The following is a 19591-nucleotide window of genomic DNA, read 5'->3' as shown; positions in this document are numbered from 1 at the left end:
CGTAATAACTGATCAGTTATTGTGCTGTGAGGCTTATTATTAAACAAATATAAAAGAGTCTCAATTATTCGTGTGCTAGCCAGGTTAAGGGAGAAACTGAGAAACAGTTCTATAAAAATAACTGTTAATACACGCAAGCACATGTGCACGCGCGCGCACACACACGCATGCAGTCTGTCACTGTATTAGGCTGCTCTCTAAAAACTTAAAAGTAATGTTCACACAGGAGAGTCAAGCACATTTAAGCAGAGCAGAAAATTATAGAGTCAAAGTTTCCCTTTCCTTAGTTCCTCTAATACACCTTCCCCTTCCCCAAACTGCCAATAAGGGTTCACATATGGTTTTAATTAAAATTTTACGCACATTGGCATTCACAACAGATATTTTTATTACTTTTCTTCTCCTGTATATAGACGGAAAGTAACTGGCTTTTCATTTTCTCAGCTGAAAGGTACAGAGGCTAGGGTAGATCGGCCCCTCCCCACCTCAGCCCACAGCCTTTATTTCTCATAAAGGCTTGTTTGTGTTTTTTTCTCCCAGCCATTCCTCCCACCACACCCACGCGTCCTAAGAAATGGCTCAAAATAAGTCTTAGGATGAGCATGTAAGCCACATTGGAGGATGCTAAGTAAAGGACACATAGGTCTCTCTGTATTCTTTTTTGCAACTTCCTGTGAGTATGTAATTATTTCTAAAAAAAAAAAAAAAAAAAAAAAAAGTTCTTCAAAAATGAAGGAAGGCTGTGCTTTTTTGTGGGGGGGGGGCACAGCAGGGGTCCCTAATGTAGGAGAATGGGGACCTACTTAGGAAGAGAAAAGATTTTGAATACAAACATCACCACCTCTGGCCTGCCTACTCCTATGGTTCCTGGGTCAGGGTGACAACACCAACCAGGTTTTGAACTATTTTAGCACATACTTGATTTTTTTTAAAGAACAAAACAGTGTTTCCCAATGAAATTAACTGTCATAATTATGAGCTCTGACTGTTGCTACTTGATCTAAACCGTTTAACATTTTTTTTATTAGTTGAGCCTTTTTATCCTTTCTTAAAAATCAAAATTAAACCTTCAAAGTACACAAATACTTAAGTTTACAGAGAAAGGTTGGCTCTCCAGATGAAGAGTCTGTCCAACTCATGAGTCAAGCAAGCATTTTACAGCTGCACTTCCCTACAAAGCCAGCCGATTGGTGGCAAAAACCTAGCTGCAGGCTCAAGCATTCTGCATATTCCTGACCCCAGAAACAAACTGCTCATGTGGGAAGCTGAGCCACATATATGTCCCATGACATCCCTACAGAAGTGGGTCAGGAGGCTGATGAATATTAAAGCGGCTCCACCTCTTCCTCCTCATGGAAATCTAGACTAATGGGAGCTGTAAGCTTCAGAGACCACACTAGACTCTACCTAAAGTCTGTCACTCAAGCAGACAGACCAAGAAAGTCCTGGTAGATGGTATCACTGCCCAATGTCGTCCTGAAATGAAAACTTCCACTTCAAAGGGACATAAAGGGACAGATCTGCACCAGCCAAAAAGATAAACGGACTAGATGTCCAGCGGCCCCGTGTCCGAGCCCAAACCACAGTGGTTATCTGAACATTCAACACTTTTATTTTGCCTTTTTAGAGAGAAAATAACCAGGGAACTAAAATTTTTATATTCTTGTTGTTTTCTTGTTGTGTCCTGTTTTTGTTTTGTTTTGTTTAGCTTCTCTTGAGATCTGAGATCTGTCACCAGATTTGTGTCCCTAGCACCTAGCTAGAGTTGAATAGCAGCTTCCCCTTTAAATGGGGAAAATACTGTACTTACTAGACAGCTAATGTCCTCACCTCTCCATTAACTTCCGCTCTGCCAGCCTCTCTCCTTGGCTCCCAGCATCCACTCCTATGGCTCTAGCTTCATTTGCTATGGGGTGCTAGGGAAAGAATCTCGTTCACCCTCCTATCCCCCAATCTGTTGTCCATTGTCTAAATTCTTGGTGCTTTTAGCATGTGCTACATACCCAGTCTTTACTCATCCCCTGCCCCCACCATGTCTTTGTTTTGCTTATAACCACAAGAAAAAAAGAAATTTCCCAATACTCCTCTTGTTCAACCTACCTCAAGTACACTTTTCAGCAGCTACTAAGGATTAATTTCTACTTTCTCCCATGTCTTATTCTTAGGTAAGAATAAGTCAATGAGATGGCTTACTGGGTAAAAGTACTTTATGTACAAGCCTGACAAGACAACCCAAGATCAAATGCCCCCAACTTAAGTAAAGGTGGAGGAAGGACAGAACCGATTCCACAAAGTTGTCCAATGACCTACACAGGTATGCTGTCAAACACACACACACACACACACACACACACACACACACACGCACGCACGCACGCATGCGATAATTAATAAGTTTGAAAATCTTGTCAAAAAAAAAAAGAGTAAGAAATTTGTGGAACATGCTTTGGTTGAAGGACACTGAATCTCAAAATGATTAGGAAACTTCCTTCCTGCTGGCTAGATTTCATAGTGCCAGAGGTGCTATGCAGGCCACTGGCAGAAAAACAATCAGCAATGGGCTTACCCAGTGGTAGACCCTGCTTGCTACAAGATCCTGTCCGGCAAGATGTACCCATTGGTAGCATGACCACTATGGAGGTAACCAGCCACTTTCTGATTTGATTTGAAGCCCACTCACAAGAGAAAACTCATTCCTGATACTGTAAACTTGGCCAAAAGCCTATAGCTAGGAAGGTCACAGGCCTTAATGTAGAGTCTGCCGGTATTGTTTTGCTAAATGCTCACGTTGCCAAACTGCCTTCTAAATACTTGTTTTTACCCGCGGATTAGGTAGCTCTGAACTTCGGTCAGAATCGCCTCTTTGTCACTGGGCGGAAGCAGTCAGTGCAAGACTTATAACTGGTCAAAGAACTGAGAATCAGTGACTATTGAGTACTGTCATAGTTAGATTCAGCTGTCAATGACCCAAATCTAAGGTCACCTGAGAGCAAAGAAGCTACTGAAGAATTACTCAAATCAGACTGGCCTGTGGACATCTGTGTTTAGTATTTCCTTACTTTCTAGTTGATTTAGGAGGGCTCAGTCCACCCTAGGGGGTGTAACTCCCTAGGCAGTGGGCCTATATAACAAAGGTAACTGAGCAAGCAGAGGGAGCAAGCCAGCAAGCAGCACTCCTCCATGGTCTCTGCTTCGGTTCCTATCTCAGGTTCCTGACGGGAGTTAGTTGACTCCCCTAGATGATGGGCTAGAACCCGTAAGACAAATAAAATATTTCTCAGTTGTTTTTGATCAGTGCTTGGTCACAGCAATAAAAAGCAAAGTAGGCCAAGTGCTGAGCCCTAAGTGGGACATCTATTTCAACTCCCCAAGATTCAGGAGGAAGGAGAATGTGAGAGCTGGAGGAGAGAGAGGAGTGCTGGGAAATGCTGTCTCCTGAATTTGGCAGGACTGAAGTACTCAAGAACTCACTCATGGCAGCTAAGGCTATCTGCACAACATCAAACAAGCCAGTATTACAGCAGGGGAGGTGTTTTCCGGAACCCAACCCTAGGAGAGAAGCTATTGGTTGTTGATGGCAGGGAGAGTTGATTTTCTCCTGGGGTATGGTCCCAGGTAGGATGTCCACGCTCCTGTGGGTGGCCCCACATGCTTGTATGGGCAAAGAACACCAACTGAACTCACTTAATTATTGCTTGGGAGAAAGGTTAAGAGGGCATGAAAATAGGAGGGGTGATAGGGAGAGAGACCTGAGGGAGGGTAAATTGGTCATATATAACACTGACAGAAAATATAGTAAAATACTATTAAGAACTAGTGGAATTTCTTGTTTGTCGTGGATTGAAATGATTTTCTGAAGAGAAAAAAGTAAACCACATAATCAACACCCCTCCCCCCAACACACACTCAAGAAACAACACTCTCCCCATAAGCATTGTCATTAGTTAGGTTCTTCAGGGTACCAGACTCACATTAAAATGGGATTTCCAGGTACACCTCACATCTGCCCATGCCTGCCCTTCTAGAAAATCCGTGAGCTGCCTGAGCAGTCATGGACAGCCCCTCTTGCAGCACTTGGGCAACAGAGCACCCTAGCTATGGTGACAGGAAGACATAGAGTCCCTCAGAGAGAAGCAGAAATCACCTAACTTCCCAGTGCTCTGGGGGGACACGGAATGAAAACGCCCTTAGTATGTGACACTTGACTCCCAAAGCCGTGTCAGCACAGGACCCATTCTGAACAGCAGACAAGCATGAGCACCATTGGTGAAGATTTCACGGGGCTTGGCCAGCCCGGTCAGTGTAGACTCTGTGTCATCTCCTACCCACAGCAACTCTATCCAAGGTCAATATGGCGCTCCTACCAAAGAGCTCTGGCTCCCTTCCTCCACCAGAGTTGTCTCTGGCAGAGTGGGCCAAGCGACCACATCCCCACACACCCACATGCTGCTCTGTGCCTGGCTTCTAGGCTAGTAAAGACAAGATTCTCAGGGAAACACGCCCCTTGAGGTCCCAGTAAGGCCAGGACTTCCCACCCAGGTGAGTACCTGTCTTATCACAGAACAGCGCATGACAGTGTGCTTTGTTAAGGAGTCACTTAGCCATTCAGACCCACCTTCAGATCCACCTTCAGAAACAGAGCTCTCCCTTCCCTCCAAACCTAGCCTTTCTTCACCTCTGCACACAGCTTCTACCAGACACAACACGGGCACACGCCTACCACAACCCAGAAAACAGTAGAATAGGATGGCTCCCATCCCTGTGTCACGTGAGGACTGCACCCGCGCTGCAGGTGGGAAAACAGAGTTGGCTGGTTCGTCCCGGACCAGGCGAAATCCCTCAAATTTTCCATGCTCCCATTACTTCAGTATCACCCACTATCACAAACGTCCACCGAGTCAGCAAGCCTATCTGTCGCATCATCCCTTACTAAAGCTGCACGTGCCTGAAACCGTCTTATTAAATATGCCCGTTGACTTGGGGCAATCAAAAAATAAAAACACGTAATATTAAAGAAAACATTACCCACCCTTAAACAAATGTCTGCCCATCCGATTCTTAGGACCTGAAACCTGTTCTCTTCATTTAAAGTTGTAATAAGAGTGTTAGCAACATGAGCCAAAGAAAGTAAAGAGGAACATGGGAGGGAAGGATGGAGAGGTTAAAGGTAGGAGCTGCTCCAAAGCTGACTTCTTCATTGCATTAGAAGGATGCGAAGAAAGCTGAAAAGGGAATAAAACTGTCTCCCAAGGTGATTCTGTGTTATTTAGCATCCCGGCTCACAAAACCTCTTGGAGTGCAACCTTCCCCTCCCCTAAGCAATGGCTTTAGTAAGCCATGCTGAACCCTCTCCGTGCATTGTGCTAACATGCAAATGCGCTTACTTTATTGCAACGGGGGCTCACAATTCTTAAGAGACCAATCCTGTCTTGGACTTAATGACCCCTAAAAGCTCAGCCAGGTTATTTGCAAATTGAGGGGGAGGAGAAGGGATATCAGTGAAATGTATAGAGCTCCTGCAGTTTTACTCTTTATGAATCTGGGTCTCCCGGCTCAAAGGCTGGAGGAAAAAGTCAACAGGCACACATCTTGGGTAGAACGAGTGCTCTTCATTCTGCTGCTGGTTCGCAGGCACCTCTCATGCCCATATCCTGTCCATCTTTAGCCCTTTTTTTCTTCTTTTTCTCCTCCCTTGCTGGAAATATTTTCTCAAACTGTTCATCCTCACAGTAACATAAATGGCACTTGGATTTGAAAACTTGTTCAAACACACACAGAGAAAGAAGGAGAGAGGGGAGACAGGGGAAGAGGGTGATTGAGACTGACCCTGAGCCACCACTTAGCAATCAGGAATTTTAGAAAAGAAAAAGAGAGAGAGATTGGAGAAAAGAAAGGGAAATACTTCATATTAAGTAAGTCAAAGGAATAGCCCTAAAGAGGGTAAAATGACCCTGAAAGAAAAAAAAAATCCCCATCTGGGCAACAAAAGTGATATCCTTGGTAACACAAGGAAGCCAATATAAAAGAATAATTCCTTTAAGCACCCCTAATGGAGAATTGCATCCTGAAAGCGCTAGAAAATGAAGGCCAAGTACCTTGCTGGCAATTTCTGAATGCCAATGGTAGGAAGAGAGCAAGGCACTTGAGTCTTGGAAAGTACTTTATTATAATGCTGGGACTTTTTACACAAAGAGCATCACTTCTTTAAGTGAAATAAGTCCCACAAAGTCAACTTCCCCCATTAAAAGGTGGGGGGGGGAAGCAGCAGCTAAAGCAGAGTTCTTTACATGTTTCTAAGAAAACCCCTGAACTGGTTTTTCTTACACACAGATACACACACAAAGTGTTTTCCCACCATTTATTGGTTTAGTCTCTGAAAGAGGCAAAGGGAACCATGACAAAAGCAATTTTTTGTTAATGCGCAAGGAATGTCTGAAGGGAAATTTTTTTAGTTTTCACTTAATTTTATTTAATAAATTTCATTTAATTTTAATTTTCATTATAAATAGTACTAAAGGAGTTTTGAGGGTTTTTTAAAAGGAGGGGTGGTTTTTGTTGTTGTTTTGGTTTGGTTTTTCTTTCCACTCCCACTTAAGACAAGGAAACATGATGTTTAGGAAACTCAGAGTCAGTATCTTTCCAAGTTGGAAAATGTATCTACTAATAAAGAATGAATTCTCAAGAGCAACTGTTCATCCCAGGCAGGGGAGGGGCAGGGCAGATGGCCTTTCCCACCCCAGATTTCCATGATCTATAACAGAACCTGGATGACCAGGAAAAAGTGAGGTGCAATTTGGAAATTGCCTTATAAAATAGAATCGCTCCCAAACAAAGACATTCAGCAAGTTGAAGAGATTGAAAAGAAAATTAAAATGGATCCTGAGTGAGAGCACAAAGCCATGCAGCATGACAGAGTGATGGAGAAGACAAGGCTGTCCCAGATAGTAGCTGCTGGGAGGTGAAGGTGTCTTGGGAGTGCTGCTGGTCTTGGGGTTCAAACCCAAACACATGCTGCCAGGACCTGTGATCACAAATGAAGGGGGATGGGAACAGCGGAGACAAGGTTTCTTGCCATCCTCTCCAAAAACATCTGAGGTATAATGAAAACTGGAATACGTGTGCTAGCCAAATAAGACATGGCTTCGAGCCAGTGAGTTTCCTCTGTGTGTATCTGCTAATCTCATAGCTCCTAGCTCTATCTCCACAGTACACCTTAGGACACTGAGGAGTAGAAAAAGCCTTTGGCAGAGAAACACAGAAGAAAAGCTGTACGTGGCAGAACCAAAAGCTAAAATTGTGTTGCACACGGATGCAAAGTTAAGCAGAAAAATTAAATAATATTAGGGGAAAAATCCTCTTCTGGTCCGTGCATACTCACTTGGTTCAAATGATTCACTGTTTCAAGAACAAATTAAATTATACTCTAGTTAAATGAGTTACTGAGAATGTGTGTGTGTGGGGGGGGGGAGAAGTGGAGGGGGAATTTGTACTAAAAAAAAAAAAAGGAAAGAAAAATAACTTCAGTGGTCAGGACTGACATTAAATAAAAAACAAAACAATATGCTCAAAATATCAAAAACCAAAACAAAGCCCTGTTAAAGCTAAACTTGTAAAGACAGTCCTGGGTAAGATATGGTAAAGGAGGCCTCTGATTTCCATTGTACAGACAAGAGAAGGGAGGGTCACAGGACAACTACTTCACTGTCTGCTGTAAAATGAATGATTTAATGTCTGCGGTTCATAGTTTCTTCCAGATACTATCCAGAGGAAGAAGTAAAAAAAAGGGGGGGTAGTTTTTCCATTTCTAGGTTAATACAATAGGAAAATGAATGAGCTTAAGAGTATTTTCAAAGTCTAAACCCAGGGAAAAACAACATCCTGAATACTATGCAGTGGTCTGACATCTTCCCAGAACAGCCTATGAAGTAGAAGGAAGAATGAGAACATCTTCCCCAAGAGTCAACTGGAAGGAAGGGTTCTCAATCTGTGGGTCACATATTGATATTTCAGGGTCACATATTAGATATTCTGCGTTACATTACGATTCATAACAGTAGCAGCAAATTACAGTTATGAAGCATCAACAAAAAAAATTTTATGGTTGTGGGTCAGCACAACATGAGAAACTATATTTTTTTAAAAAAAGGTTGCAGCATTAGGAAGGTTGAGCTCCACTGCTTCAGCGAGATTATCACCCTCGCTATTCAATGGGATTCTGGTAGCCCGGTTTCTCTACCTCTAAGAACACTGGAGATGCCAAACCTACTAAAGGAAAGAATGCAGTCTACACACCAGGCTGGCATCTCTAAAATAAACCTCTCCAGAGGTGCTGAACCAAACCTTAAATTCCAAGATAAAATCTTTTGACTTTTACAGCAGTGTATGTACAGCTATGGCCCCTCCCTGAGAAAAAACTCCCAAAATGAACAACCATATCAAACGATTGCTTTTCAGAGGCCTATTCACCAACACCCCACTTTATCACAGAAAGAATATTTCTCCTGTACGTGAGTGCTTCTATTATGCCTTATTTGAAGGAGGAAAATGAAATAAAATTCCTATCCGAGATATTTATAGATCTCATAAAACCTGATTTGTTCTCATAAGCGCTGTAAGCGCAGTCATCAGGTAAGCTGGAAATGGGAGGTGTGGTAAGGAGCACTGTATTATGTTATATGTGCCTAATTCTGGCTCTGAGAGAGAGACACAGAGAGACAGAGGGGGGGGGGGAAGGGAGGCAGACAGAAAGACAGAGAAACAGAGAGACACAGAGGATGCAGACCGGAAAAATTCCGTAGAAGTAAATGATAAGTAAGCGGGTACAAAAGAAAAGGAGAGAGGCTGGACATCTGCATGAGCAAGCCAAGAAAATTCCATGGATGTCAGTCACCAAAGGTCCAATTTCTATATTCTCTTCCTAGTTCTCAGCACGAAGAGCATTTGCTGAGTGACTGCTAGATGCCCCATGTTGGATCACAGAACCAACTCTTAGGAATCAATAACTCCATTCCAGATAAAGAACAGACCTTCTTGAGGGTCCAGATACACTTCCATATAACTTGTTCTGGTGTTACCACAAAACACCAGAACCTTGTGGAGCAGCTGGAACATGCGTGATTGAGAAAACCATGGTCAAATGTAGAAAGCCAAATCTACAGACTGTTCAAATCCTGACAGGTCTTCTGGTACCAAGCCATGTCTCTGATTGCTGCCTGCATGCCTCCTACCAAAGTAAGGCTCAGAACACATATGAACACGGGAACTGTCAGAGGCCTATCTAGGTTTGGATTCTGTCAAGCCACTGTATGTCTAAAACCACCGTGAGTCCATCTATAAAGTGGGCATAAGCAGAGTATGTATTTCACATGGTTGTGTAGAAGACAGAATGGAATGACATGTATAATATACTCAAAGGAGATAATCTTTAGGAAGTAAGTATCTGATACATATTAGGTACTACTTTGATGCTTCGTGTGGTGATAAGGATAATAAGCAGATGCAAGGAGGGAAGATACCAACCTACTCTCCCCCTACTTTTGCAACTTGTTTACTTGGTAGCCACAGTAAAATAACTTGCTTAATCATCTCCACTTCAATTTTTCACCCAAGTAGGAAATTCTGTAATATTTCCCCATTACAGAAAGAATGTGCCTTGTTGGCAACAAGAGGTCATGAGTCCCTCAGAACTCTTAAATTCTACGTATCAGCTTGCTGACATGCTCATTAAACAAATATGAAACTCTTTATCACAGGGCAGACCATCTCTCGCTCAGTCCTAAAGGAAGTAAGACTCTTGATGCCCAGGGGAAGATGTACAGTTAAGGGCTAACAACTTTTGAATGCAAACTATTCAGTGACTCAAGTCTGACACTGAGCAGGATCGCCTATGAATCACAGGAGAGCTGCTATATAAACAGCCTTCTCACAGAGGCCCTCCTAGTGCCATAGGACGAGCTGTGTCCCGTGAGCAGGGACTACAGTGCCCCATGAACACAACAATCTATTTCCACTTCCCTGTAGCTTGTTCAAATCTGCTGCCTCTCCAAACAGAAGCACTGAGACTATCACCACTCCATGGAATTCTGCTCACTCGGCCCTGGAAGGTGAATGTGAGTCGGGGTCAAGAGCAGAAAGGCACTCCCTTGCAGGGCAATTACTCCATGGCTAATTGCCATTTTCACAGCTGGGTTGAGTTTTCCAAAAAGCATCCTTCAACTCTGAGCCCTGAGCTCTTCTCCTGGTGGTCTGGCTTGCCAACCATACCCCTTCAAAGACAGTTTATAGATAAAAGGACAAAGCTACAGGAGATACAATTTTACAAACATCACAGTTTGAGAAGAGACATTTCTAAGGATTCTTTGTAAGACCACATGGCCATAGTCATTACCAAAGGAGCCCAGCCTTCCATGGATTTGGAGGCCGCCTCTTTGCCCAAACGCCCTCAGCAGCAATTTTTCTGCAGTTTATTTTTGTCCCTCTTACTAAAAGGATGACTCCTTTGATTTTTTTTTTTTAATAAACAGTCTAATTACAAACAATGTGGTAAGAAAGAAAGGAGAAGTGGGACCTAATGCCTACTTATGCAATCTGAAGGCATACACGTACACATATATTCCTTTAAAACCATGAAGCAGGCTGAGACAAGAGGAAAACCATGACTGCAGACTTACTAAGGATAAATTATCTGAAATGTCATATGACTGGATATTAATGCCCAACACCACAAAAGCTTCCAGAAATGGAATTTGACCAGGTTAAACAAACTCAGGGTGGGTAATGAGAAATGTGAGCCAAAGAGAACTGCCTTAGACACACCAAGTTTGGGAAAAACAAAATAAGAAGGGTGAAACACCACTTGGGCAGCTACTTCTAACAAATGAGCTGGACGGAGAATATCTTTCAGAATGTCTCTCAGTTCTTCTTTGTTAGAAATATCTGGCCACCTTATAATTTAAATTATACAAGTAGCAAAATGCTCTAATGTAAGGATTAGGCTCTTGTGACTGGTAGTTAACCCTCTGGGTGTCAATAGCTCAAATCCGAGGCTGCATACTGGAACCACTCAGAAGTCTGACAAATGTGGAAGCCGTACTGAGTCCCCCCAACAGGACCCCCTAATTTACTTGGCATGTGTGACTGAGAACCATAGTTAACCTTAAATATTAAAGCATAGCCACAGCAAGCATTCAAGGAACTATGGAATCTCTACTGGACTCACCAACATCTAGGAGATTAAATAGTAAATTTTAATTATCAAAATCATAATTAAGGTAACAACCATGTTTTAAGCAATATAACATAACTGAAAAATAGTATAAGAAGAAAATATCACAAGCAAATAAAAGAGTTGGACATAAAATTGTAAAAAAAATAAAAATAAAAATAAAGTGGCAGTTGTTATTGACTAAGGATGAGGGTAAGAGGATGCTGTTTCCTGGGAACAATATACTAACTATCTAAAAGGTAAAGGCTATAGAATTTAGACCAGCAGTTCTCAACCCCTGTGGGGGCTTGATTGACCCTTTCAGAGGGGTTGGCTAAGACCATCAGAAAACACAAATACTTATAATTCAAAACAGTAGCATTAGTATAATTATGAAGGAGCAACAAAAATAATTTAATGGTGCTGGGAAGGGGGAGTGACCACAACATGATGAGTTGCAGCTTTAGGAAGATTGAGAGCCACTGATTCAGACAAAGAGAACTGTGGAGGGGGAAGAAGTAGAAAAGGGGTGAAAAGGAAAAAAAAATTCCTAAAATAAAATAATAACAAAACGAAACAACAACAAAAGACCAAAGGCGGATAAAGCTACTCACCTCACTGCAATGGTATTTGTTACTTTTAAAAGCAGGGAAATTTTGCTGATGTTATAGGGGCTCAGTCTCGGAACAACTTGACACTTGGAAGTTTTAGAGCCATCCTATGTGTGATATGGAGGCACTGGAGGCTTGAAAGCTGGCCGCAGGAGGTGACTAGCCGCGTGAAGACAATTCCAGAACAGTGGCAGAAGGGACCAAAAATTGAAAACCAGGGCTAACATGCCAAAGCCAATGGGAGAGTGAACTCTTGTTTTTATATATCAACTCCTAAGATTTTTCAATCCAGAACATTCTCTACGACAGAGTATACAGGGAGTAGTGAAAGGTGGCTGGTGAGTTGAAGCTATAGCAACCCAAGTCTGTCTTTTATCCAGCCTCTGAGGACAGACATCTGGATGGACCTCCTCACCCATTCGTTACTACTTAAATGATAACACTTTTTATAAGAACGGCTTATTCCATCACGGTGGGGTCTCCTGCCTCTCCCTCACACAAAAAGAATGCATTTTTTTAATCACTATAGATTATTTACAGTGGGAGAAGTATTAAATTCAAGTACTCTACACTTTAATCTAGGGCCCAGGCAATGCCAATGTTTTGGGTTTGGTTTTTTTGGGGGGTGGGAGGATAGGGGGGAGGGAATGGGTTTATTTTGTTGTTTTGTTTAGGTACTGGCACCCAGAAGTAAAAGGACTGTTTTCTCGTGTCTCTTTGAGATGGTGGAGGGAGAGATAAGCAGTGAAACCTACTGTCTGAGCCCTGGGACCCGGAGTCATCAGTCTTGACATGACCCTGAAGAATGTAATGCCTCTTTTGGCTTCAACAATCTACAAATGATTCAACTCCAGTACTTCAAAGTTGAACAAACCAAACCCATTTCAAGATTTAAAATTTTATGATTTTAGGTTCTTAGCTCTGTTACAAGCCAGAGGCCAGAATTTCAAGATGACCCTCAGGAAATGTTAATGAATCCATGTTCAGAAATAGATATTGCATGTGGCTCTACATTAATTATTTTAATTACGTCAAGTCATTTCCGAATGACACAGACACGGACGCCATTTCCTGGACATCATGAACATGTGAGGTCAGACTGTTGCTCAGCAGCCCCCAACATGCCCTGAACTAACAGCGTGCTCACAATAGAGCTAGGCATATCTCATGCCTGGTTTATATAAACAAGTACATGGATAAAAAAAAAAACAGACTAGACAGACTAGTGTTCAAAAACAGGAGTGAAGAGTTGATTTTGACAGTGGTCACCTATTCTGTGACTTAATTTTAAACGTGTCCTCTTCCAGAGGGAGCCTGCTGTGGAGAAGAACCTTCATCCTTTTCAACTTTGGAACACTCAAACACAACAGTCCACACAAATAAGGGCTTAAGAAACAAAATATTTAACATGGAATAGACTTATAGTTGTATACAAAACATTTTATTAAAAGCAAAGGCCCACACAGCCTCACTGGGTCTACTGGGAGCCCAATCAAGAATGGTTTCTTCCCCTGGAATCGGAAGTCGCTTGCATCTCAAGCAGGTGGACATTGGGACTAATTTTCCCCAAGGCAGCTGCTGACTCAGCTGTAGCGTGAACACAGAGGATGTGGCAGACAGAGCTCCTGTAATGGAAAGTGGGACAGACAGACTGCAGACTACCATACCAAGTTCATAGGCTCACACCAAATGACAAGGCAGTATCTTTGGCCCAAGGCAATAGAAATGATGTTGCAAAGAAGTAGGGATAACTGGAGAGCAGCATCAGGACCACTTAGCTAAACGCACATCTTAAAAATGGCAACACACACATACAAAAAAAAAAAAAATGGCAATACTTTATTTGGGGGACTCCTAAAAGAAACTGGATAGGAATGTTTTCTCATGGTGATGTTCTAAAATGTAAGAGTAGTGTTTTCTAGCTTGTCAGTGTTATATACATTACTGAGTAGGTATCATTAATAGCTGTAGAGTTTTCTGGTTCCTTTCTTGGTAGAGCTGGCTGGCAACTGAGGCTCACACATTTCCACCCATTCATGCTAAGCGAGCACTTAGCTGATTGGGAGAACAAAGGGATTGGTAGGACACTAAGTCTCTGCCCTCACCATTCTGGCACTGCTCATGGTAAGTCGGGGAGCTGTCCTAAACTTTCAGCAAATCCCAACTCCAACACCCATGCTAGCTATAGCAGGTGAGCCGGTATTAGGGAGGCATTGGATACATCCGCCAATAACGGATCCAGGGAAGGTGTCTAAAAATGCCAGGCGTACTATAATAACCACAGAGCTGGAAACCTCTGACAACTAGCTGGTCAAATATCAGAGCAGTTATCCTAACATATGCTGGCTGGGCCTGACCAAAGCATGTGTGTAGCGCCTGTACTCAAACAGCTAAAATAAGAGGGATTCTGTGAAGGAAGACTTTTAAGATTCACCAGAGAATTGCTATTAAAAGCTCCACTCTGACCTTCTCTAGACTTCCCCCATTTAAGCGGAGAAGCAAATTAGCCTCAACAGGCATTTCTATTTAGAAGGGGGACGGGAGACAAGAGCCCACATTTGAACACTTAAGGTCTCCAACAAACCCACCCATAAATCATCTCAGGGCAAAGCTGTCACCCTGTCTGTATCTTCTAATTTGCCTTTTAAACGGATGGGACCCCAAGACTCCTCTCTCCTCAGGGTGGTGAGTAGGGGTGTGAGATATATGAAGAACAAAGAATGGTGGGTTCCTTTTCCCTTACTAAAGGCAGGTGTAGTAGCAGTATCTGCATTGAGATCTTTGCTTACTTTGAAATACCAGATTGCAAACAGGTAGATGGAATAACTATGTGTGAGAACCCCTAAACCCACATGAAGATGTGTCTATTAAAAGAACAGAAGAATGAATCTATTACAGAAAGGCTAAGTGTGTGATTGATGGCACTCACATGTGCTCTCGTTTTTAAAGCCCCATTTATTTAGTGGCTGTATCTTTATATTAAAAAAAAAAAAGCTGGAGAATCAGTGCAGTTCTAATTTTTTTTCAACCAAGACACTGTTTCAATTAAAAAAAAAAAATTTACAGTGACTGACAAACACACAAATCACATACAAAAAAAAAAAAAAAAAAAGCCAGCTATTTTATCCTTTCAACGTGGTTACCAAGGCTCCTTTGTGTCTACAAATTTCTCAGGGTGGTGCTGTTGCCAAGAAATTCTAATTCATGATAAGGTTTTCTGCAAACTGAGACAGTGGCAAACCTGCGGATGGCCAGATCCTGCAGTTTGCTTTGTCTTTCTGAGGTAGCACCTGGCTGCCCCAGCCTGTGGAAGGCAATGCAGGGGCAGGACACACATAGGAAGAAGAAGTCACAGACCAAATCCCAGCTCCCGGCACCATGAGGCTGTTCTTGGAAGGCAACCATTTCTGTAGGTTTTCCCCTAGAGATGCCTCATACCAAAAGCCCTCATAAAAATTGCTTCGGGATGCCTGAAACCAAGATGAAATTGCAGAGTTACAGGGACACTTTAGTCTTTACACAAGCCAAGTATGCCATTAGTTTAAAACAATGGGGGAATAGAGGCGGAGGGACGAGTGTTCTATGATTTATTTATTTGTTTCCAGTAGCAGTGGAAAATTTTCTCCAAGCAAAAAGGAGGCCTGAAATTGACCCCATCTGCCAATTATGAATCAGCATTAACAATAATCATAATTCCATAAGAGTCTTCAAGTAAACATGCCACACTTCTCAGTGACATGTAGCAAAGTTCGGTGCAAATCATAGTCAGTGTCGTCACTTGGACTGTCCTCATGAAACAGCATACTGGGAATAAAGAATCTATTAAAAAAACAAAAGTCTAAGTCTCTGTAGAGACTGGAAGAAAATGAAGGTGCTCTATGAAATGCTTTTTTTATTTTCTGAGTCAGCAGCCAGTTCAAAGAGTCCTACTTCTCTTGTGACATTATGGATGTATCTCCCTTCATCATCAAATGGTACCCTAAAACCTACGCTAGCTTCTGCCCTGTTCTTAACGCTTTTCAACTTTTGCTCAAACAGCTTACATTTCCTACAAGTTTTCAGAGAGCTTAAGGCTGGTAGCCTTCAGAGTTGTGTCAGCTGAATCCCATAAAATAACAGACCGCATAAGCACAGTGTAATTTACAGTTACAAGACAGGCAGAGATGATATTTTGTGGGCCAACTGCTTAAGCACGCAGTTTGAGTTTGATTTCAGAGACGGGAGTGCTTGATTTGGGATGTCCATTTGGGTTTTTAATTACGCCATCAACGGTTTGGGGAGTTGGGACTCAGCCATGGTTGAGTATCACTGCCTAAGTGAGAGGAGGTAGTCCTGTCATAATCAATGTCTTTGTCACAGGCTCCTGGACGGGGGAAACTAGCCCATGGCCTAAGTTTGAAGCAAAGTTGATAAAGAGCCCCACCTCAGTTTTTCAGTGCACAGATGTTCTGGAGTTTATCATCCAAAGCCATTCTCTAAAAACCAAATTAGATTATCAGGATCTCCACCCACCCTGACCCCCACCCCAGTGCCCCCAAATGTCCCTGAGGCCAGGGAGATTGCTCACTTTAAGAAAAACATCTAATAATGGTTCCTCACTTGACCTCTAAAATCTGATTACTCCACAGCATCAGAAAACTTCCTCCTGCCTAGGTTTTTTTGTAGCAACCTTGAGTTTTGAGCAAAGGAGTCTCAAAATTTCACCACCTGGTTAATTTTGAACTAACAGTTGCATAAAACCACCACTACCCCTTAGACTCAGAAGAAGGGGGGTGTGGGGAGGGGGAGGAAGGAAGAGATAAAGGCTAAAGGTTTTGTCATCATCATGAACTCAGGGTCCTGGTTACCTTTGAACAGAGCAGCTATGACCAGAGTCCGGAGCAGAGAGCTCCTGGCAGTGGTTATGCTTCCATGAGGACGCGGAGAAGGATTTTAAGATGAGAGAAGATGGCAGTTGGAAACAGTTGAGGCAAGAAATACGAAAGAGGACGGAAGTGAGAATTCCTTTGCCTGGTGATAAAAACTAAGCAAGAGGTTTCTAGAAGGGGGAGGAGGATGGGGGAGGAGGAAGAGGGAAGAGGGAGGGGGAAGAACAGCAGAGCTGGCTTCTGAGGAAACAATAGATCTAATACATCCCCTAATTGTCAAGCCAATGATGCTTCCTTGAAGCTGTACTTTCTGGATCCTCTAGGCAGATCTAGAAAAGCAGGTTTCCTCTGAAGAACTCCCCCCTCCCCCCAAACTCCCCACCCCACAAGCAGGCTTTACAACCGTGAAAACTTGAACCAAAACAAAGTTGTGTGATTCATCTGGAGGGAACGTTGTAACAAATAAAGCCAACTTTCTTCCCTCCAACACTGCATAACAGTTAGTCACAAACAAGGGCTGCCTGGGGCAGGCTGACTAAATCAACAGATTCCCTACCCTAACCAGTCTAGACTGTAGTTAATATGCAACTGATTCCACACCAATGGGCTGACAGTGTGAAAAGAAGGCTGTTTAGAAACCGAAATTCTGGCAACGTTTTGGCTTACTTCCCATGCAAAAGGAAAAAAAGGGATGTAGTGAGATCCCTCCTGAGGCATAGTCTTGTTAAGGATGAGAGGAAAGGCTGCCTTAAAGAAATGATGTGTGTACTGTGCCTGCCCAGTTAGCAAAGGACAGCATCCGCTAGCCTTCCGACTGGAATGTATGCCCTGCACAGACACACAGACACAGGCGGCCAATACCTGGAGGGAAACGGCCGCTTACAGCCACGCAAGAATTAGTAACAATGGCACACAGTCTTAAGAGTGAGTGTTTTACCACTGGCTCCATACACCATGAGCTATAAACATCTCTTCCTAAAGCAGCAACTGTTATATCCCAGCCTCAAGCTGGCAAATCCTGCTTTGGATCCTGGCAGAGGAAACTCAGCCGTTCATTAGCCCTAACAAGCTGCTGTCACTGAGTGGAGAAGTTGCAGGAGCAGCCACACACCAAGGATGGCTCGGCCATCCTCACGGGTAAGCCGTTTTCTCCAGGATGGACTGGACAAGTTCACACACCTGGTGTGAAAATCCAGACTGTCTTCCTGGACTTTCCACTGTGCACACAGTAGAGTTTTTAAACACCCACGGTGTCCCCTCTCCACAGCCACCCCGCCCCCACCTACCACCATCTTTCCTGCAGAATGTCCCCTCAGCAGCTCCTAATCGCTGCTGGAAAAACCACTGTTTCCGCAGCAGACCCAGCACTTTCCACTGACCAGCAGTTTCTTTATTCCACTTCACAAAGCCCAGTGAACTTGTCCCCGGTCAGGCTTCAACCTCCCCGAGACGCCAAGCCAACTTGGCACTGGTACTCTTTAGCATCCTAGGAGTTTCTTAACTAGTCCTCTAAGACAAAAGTCGAAAGCACGGAGGCACATGACCCTTTGTCCAAGGTGATGCTAACCTGAGCGGCACCCCAAAGGAAAAAGAGAGGCGAGGAGACAGTAGAGGCTGCTCTCTCTGGAGCTATTAGCTGGGGAAGCGTACAATGCCTGTCAGCCTGAAACAGATGCATCTTCCCATTTTCCTGGTACACATCCTTAAGCATCTTTTGTCACCTGGTTTCTCTTCCTTACAGCTCACCGTCTAATCTGAAAACCGAGCTCCTATTCTTTATTGGCACTCGCTAAATTACTGGGGGGCGAACACCCCGTTGCCCCCCAACCAACATCTGACGGTTCTTGGCACCAGTTGAAACAGATGAACCTGATTTAAGTACCAAGAAGGTCAAAAACTCTTGCATTTAGGAACGTGCTATCCTGTCAACCACTGCTCGACCACCTTCCCACCCGGCTCCTCCAAAGCCCAGAAGTTCGCCAGCAGGTCTCTGCCTGGGGGGACAGCGAGCCGACCAACGCGTGCTCCAGGATGTGTGTTGGTGACAGAAACGCAGGCAGCTACGACCGGCTCAGCTCAGCTCAGCACACCAAGGGGTTAGGAGGGTGGGTGGAGAGGTTAGCGCCTATGATTGTCTCAGAAAACATTTCCAATAACACCCAGCCGAAAATAAAAGAAATTCTAAGGGAAGAAGAAAAAAAAAATTTAAAAAAAATCTCCGACTCCAGCCCCACACCGACGCAGCCCCTGCGTCTCCGCCGCCGCCGCGCCACGATTTACACAAGTAATTTAAATCATTCACCTGCTGCCAGGTCTCTTCCAGGGACGGCAAAGCTGAGAAGTAGCCGGTGTCGTGGACAAGCTGTAGCTCCTGGAATATACTATAACTAGCCAACACGTCCATGTTGCTGCTGCCGGGCAAAAGCGGAGGAGAAGCCCTCCCCCGAGCTCAGCTGGGTCTGTTTGTTTGTCAGTCTGTCTGGCTCACCCCCCAGGAAGGCAGACATCCAGTGGCCCTTTTGTTTTGTTTTGTTTCAGTCAACTAAAAAAAAAAAAAAAAAAAGGAGAGAGAGGGAGAGGAAAAAAAATCAATGCAGGAGAGGGAGAGAGGAGACGAGAGAGGAGCGAGTTGAGCGGGGTGGATGGAGAGAGTGATCCAGCTTTTACAGTGCAGATGACTGCCAGGAACAGGGGACTTCACGGGAGTAACAATTCCCTTCCAGGGCTCTAATCACTCCAGCTCGTGGCTCAGGAAGGGGGACGCAAACTCACTGACACGAAGCTGCCATCTATATCTGCAGCGCTGTTTCGCTCCTAATGCAATCTTTGCTCTTTATTTTGGGAGGTTGCATTTCTCTCTCTTTCTCTCTCTCTCTCTCGCGATCGCTTCTCTCTCTCTCTCTCTCTCT

General features: G+C 43.6%; 1 protein-coding gene across 2 annotated transcripts in view; it reads right to left on the bottom strand.

Moving 5' to 3' along the window:
- Nucleotides 1-19553, bottom strand: part of Klf7 (KLF transcription factor 7) — an 87111-nt gene extending 67558 nt beyond the window's left edge. For both annotated transcript variants that reach the window (XM_055616914.1, XM_055616916.1), the window contains exon 1: nt 18985-19553. In XM_055616914.1, coding sequence (XP_055472889.1) covers nt 18985-19086 — 102 coding nt within the window. In that variant the 5' untranslated portion in view covers nt 19087-19553. The remainder of the gene's footprint in view (nt 1-18984) is intronic.
- Nucleotides 19554-19591: the final 38 nt, after the last annotated feature.

The sequence above is a fragment of the Psammomys obesus genome, unplaced genomic scaffold, assembly GCF_907164565.1.
Source record: "Psammomys obesus unplaced genomic scaffold, mPsaObe1.curated_primary_1811, whole genome shotgun sequence".
Classification (NCBI taxonomy): domain Eukaryota; kingdom Metazoa; phylum Chordata; class Mammalia; order Rodentia; family Muridae; genus Psammomys; species Psammomys obesus.
Note: the sequence above shows the minus strand (reverse complement) of the source record. Positions and strands in the feature narration are given on the sequence as shown.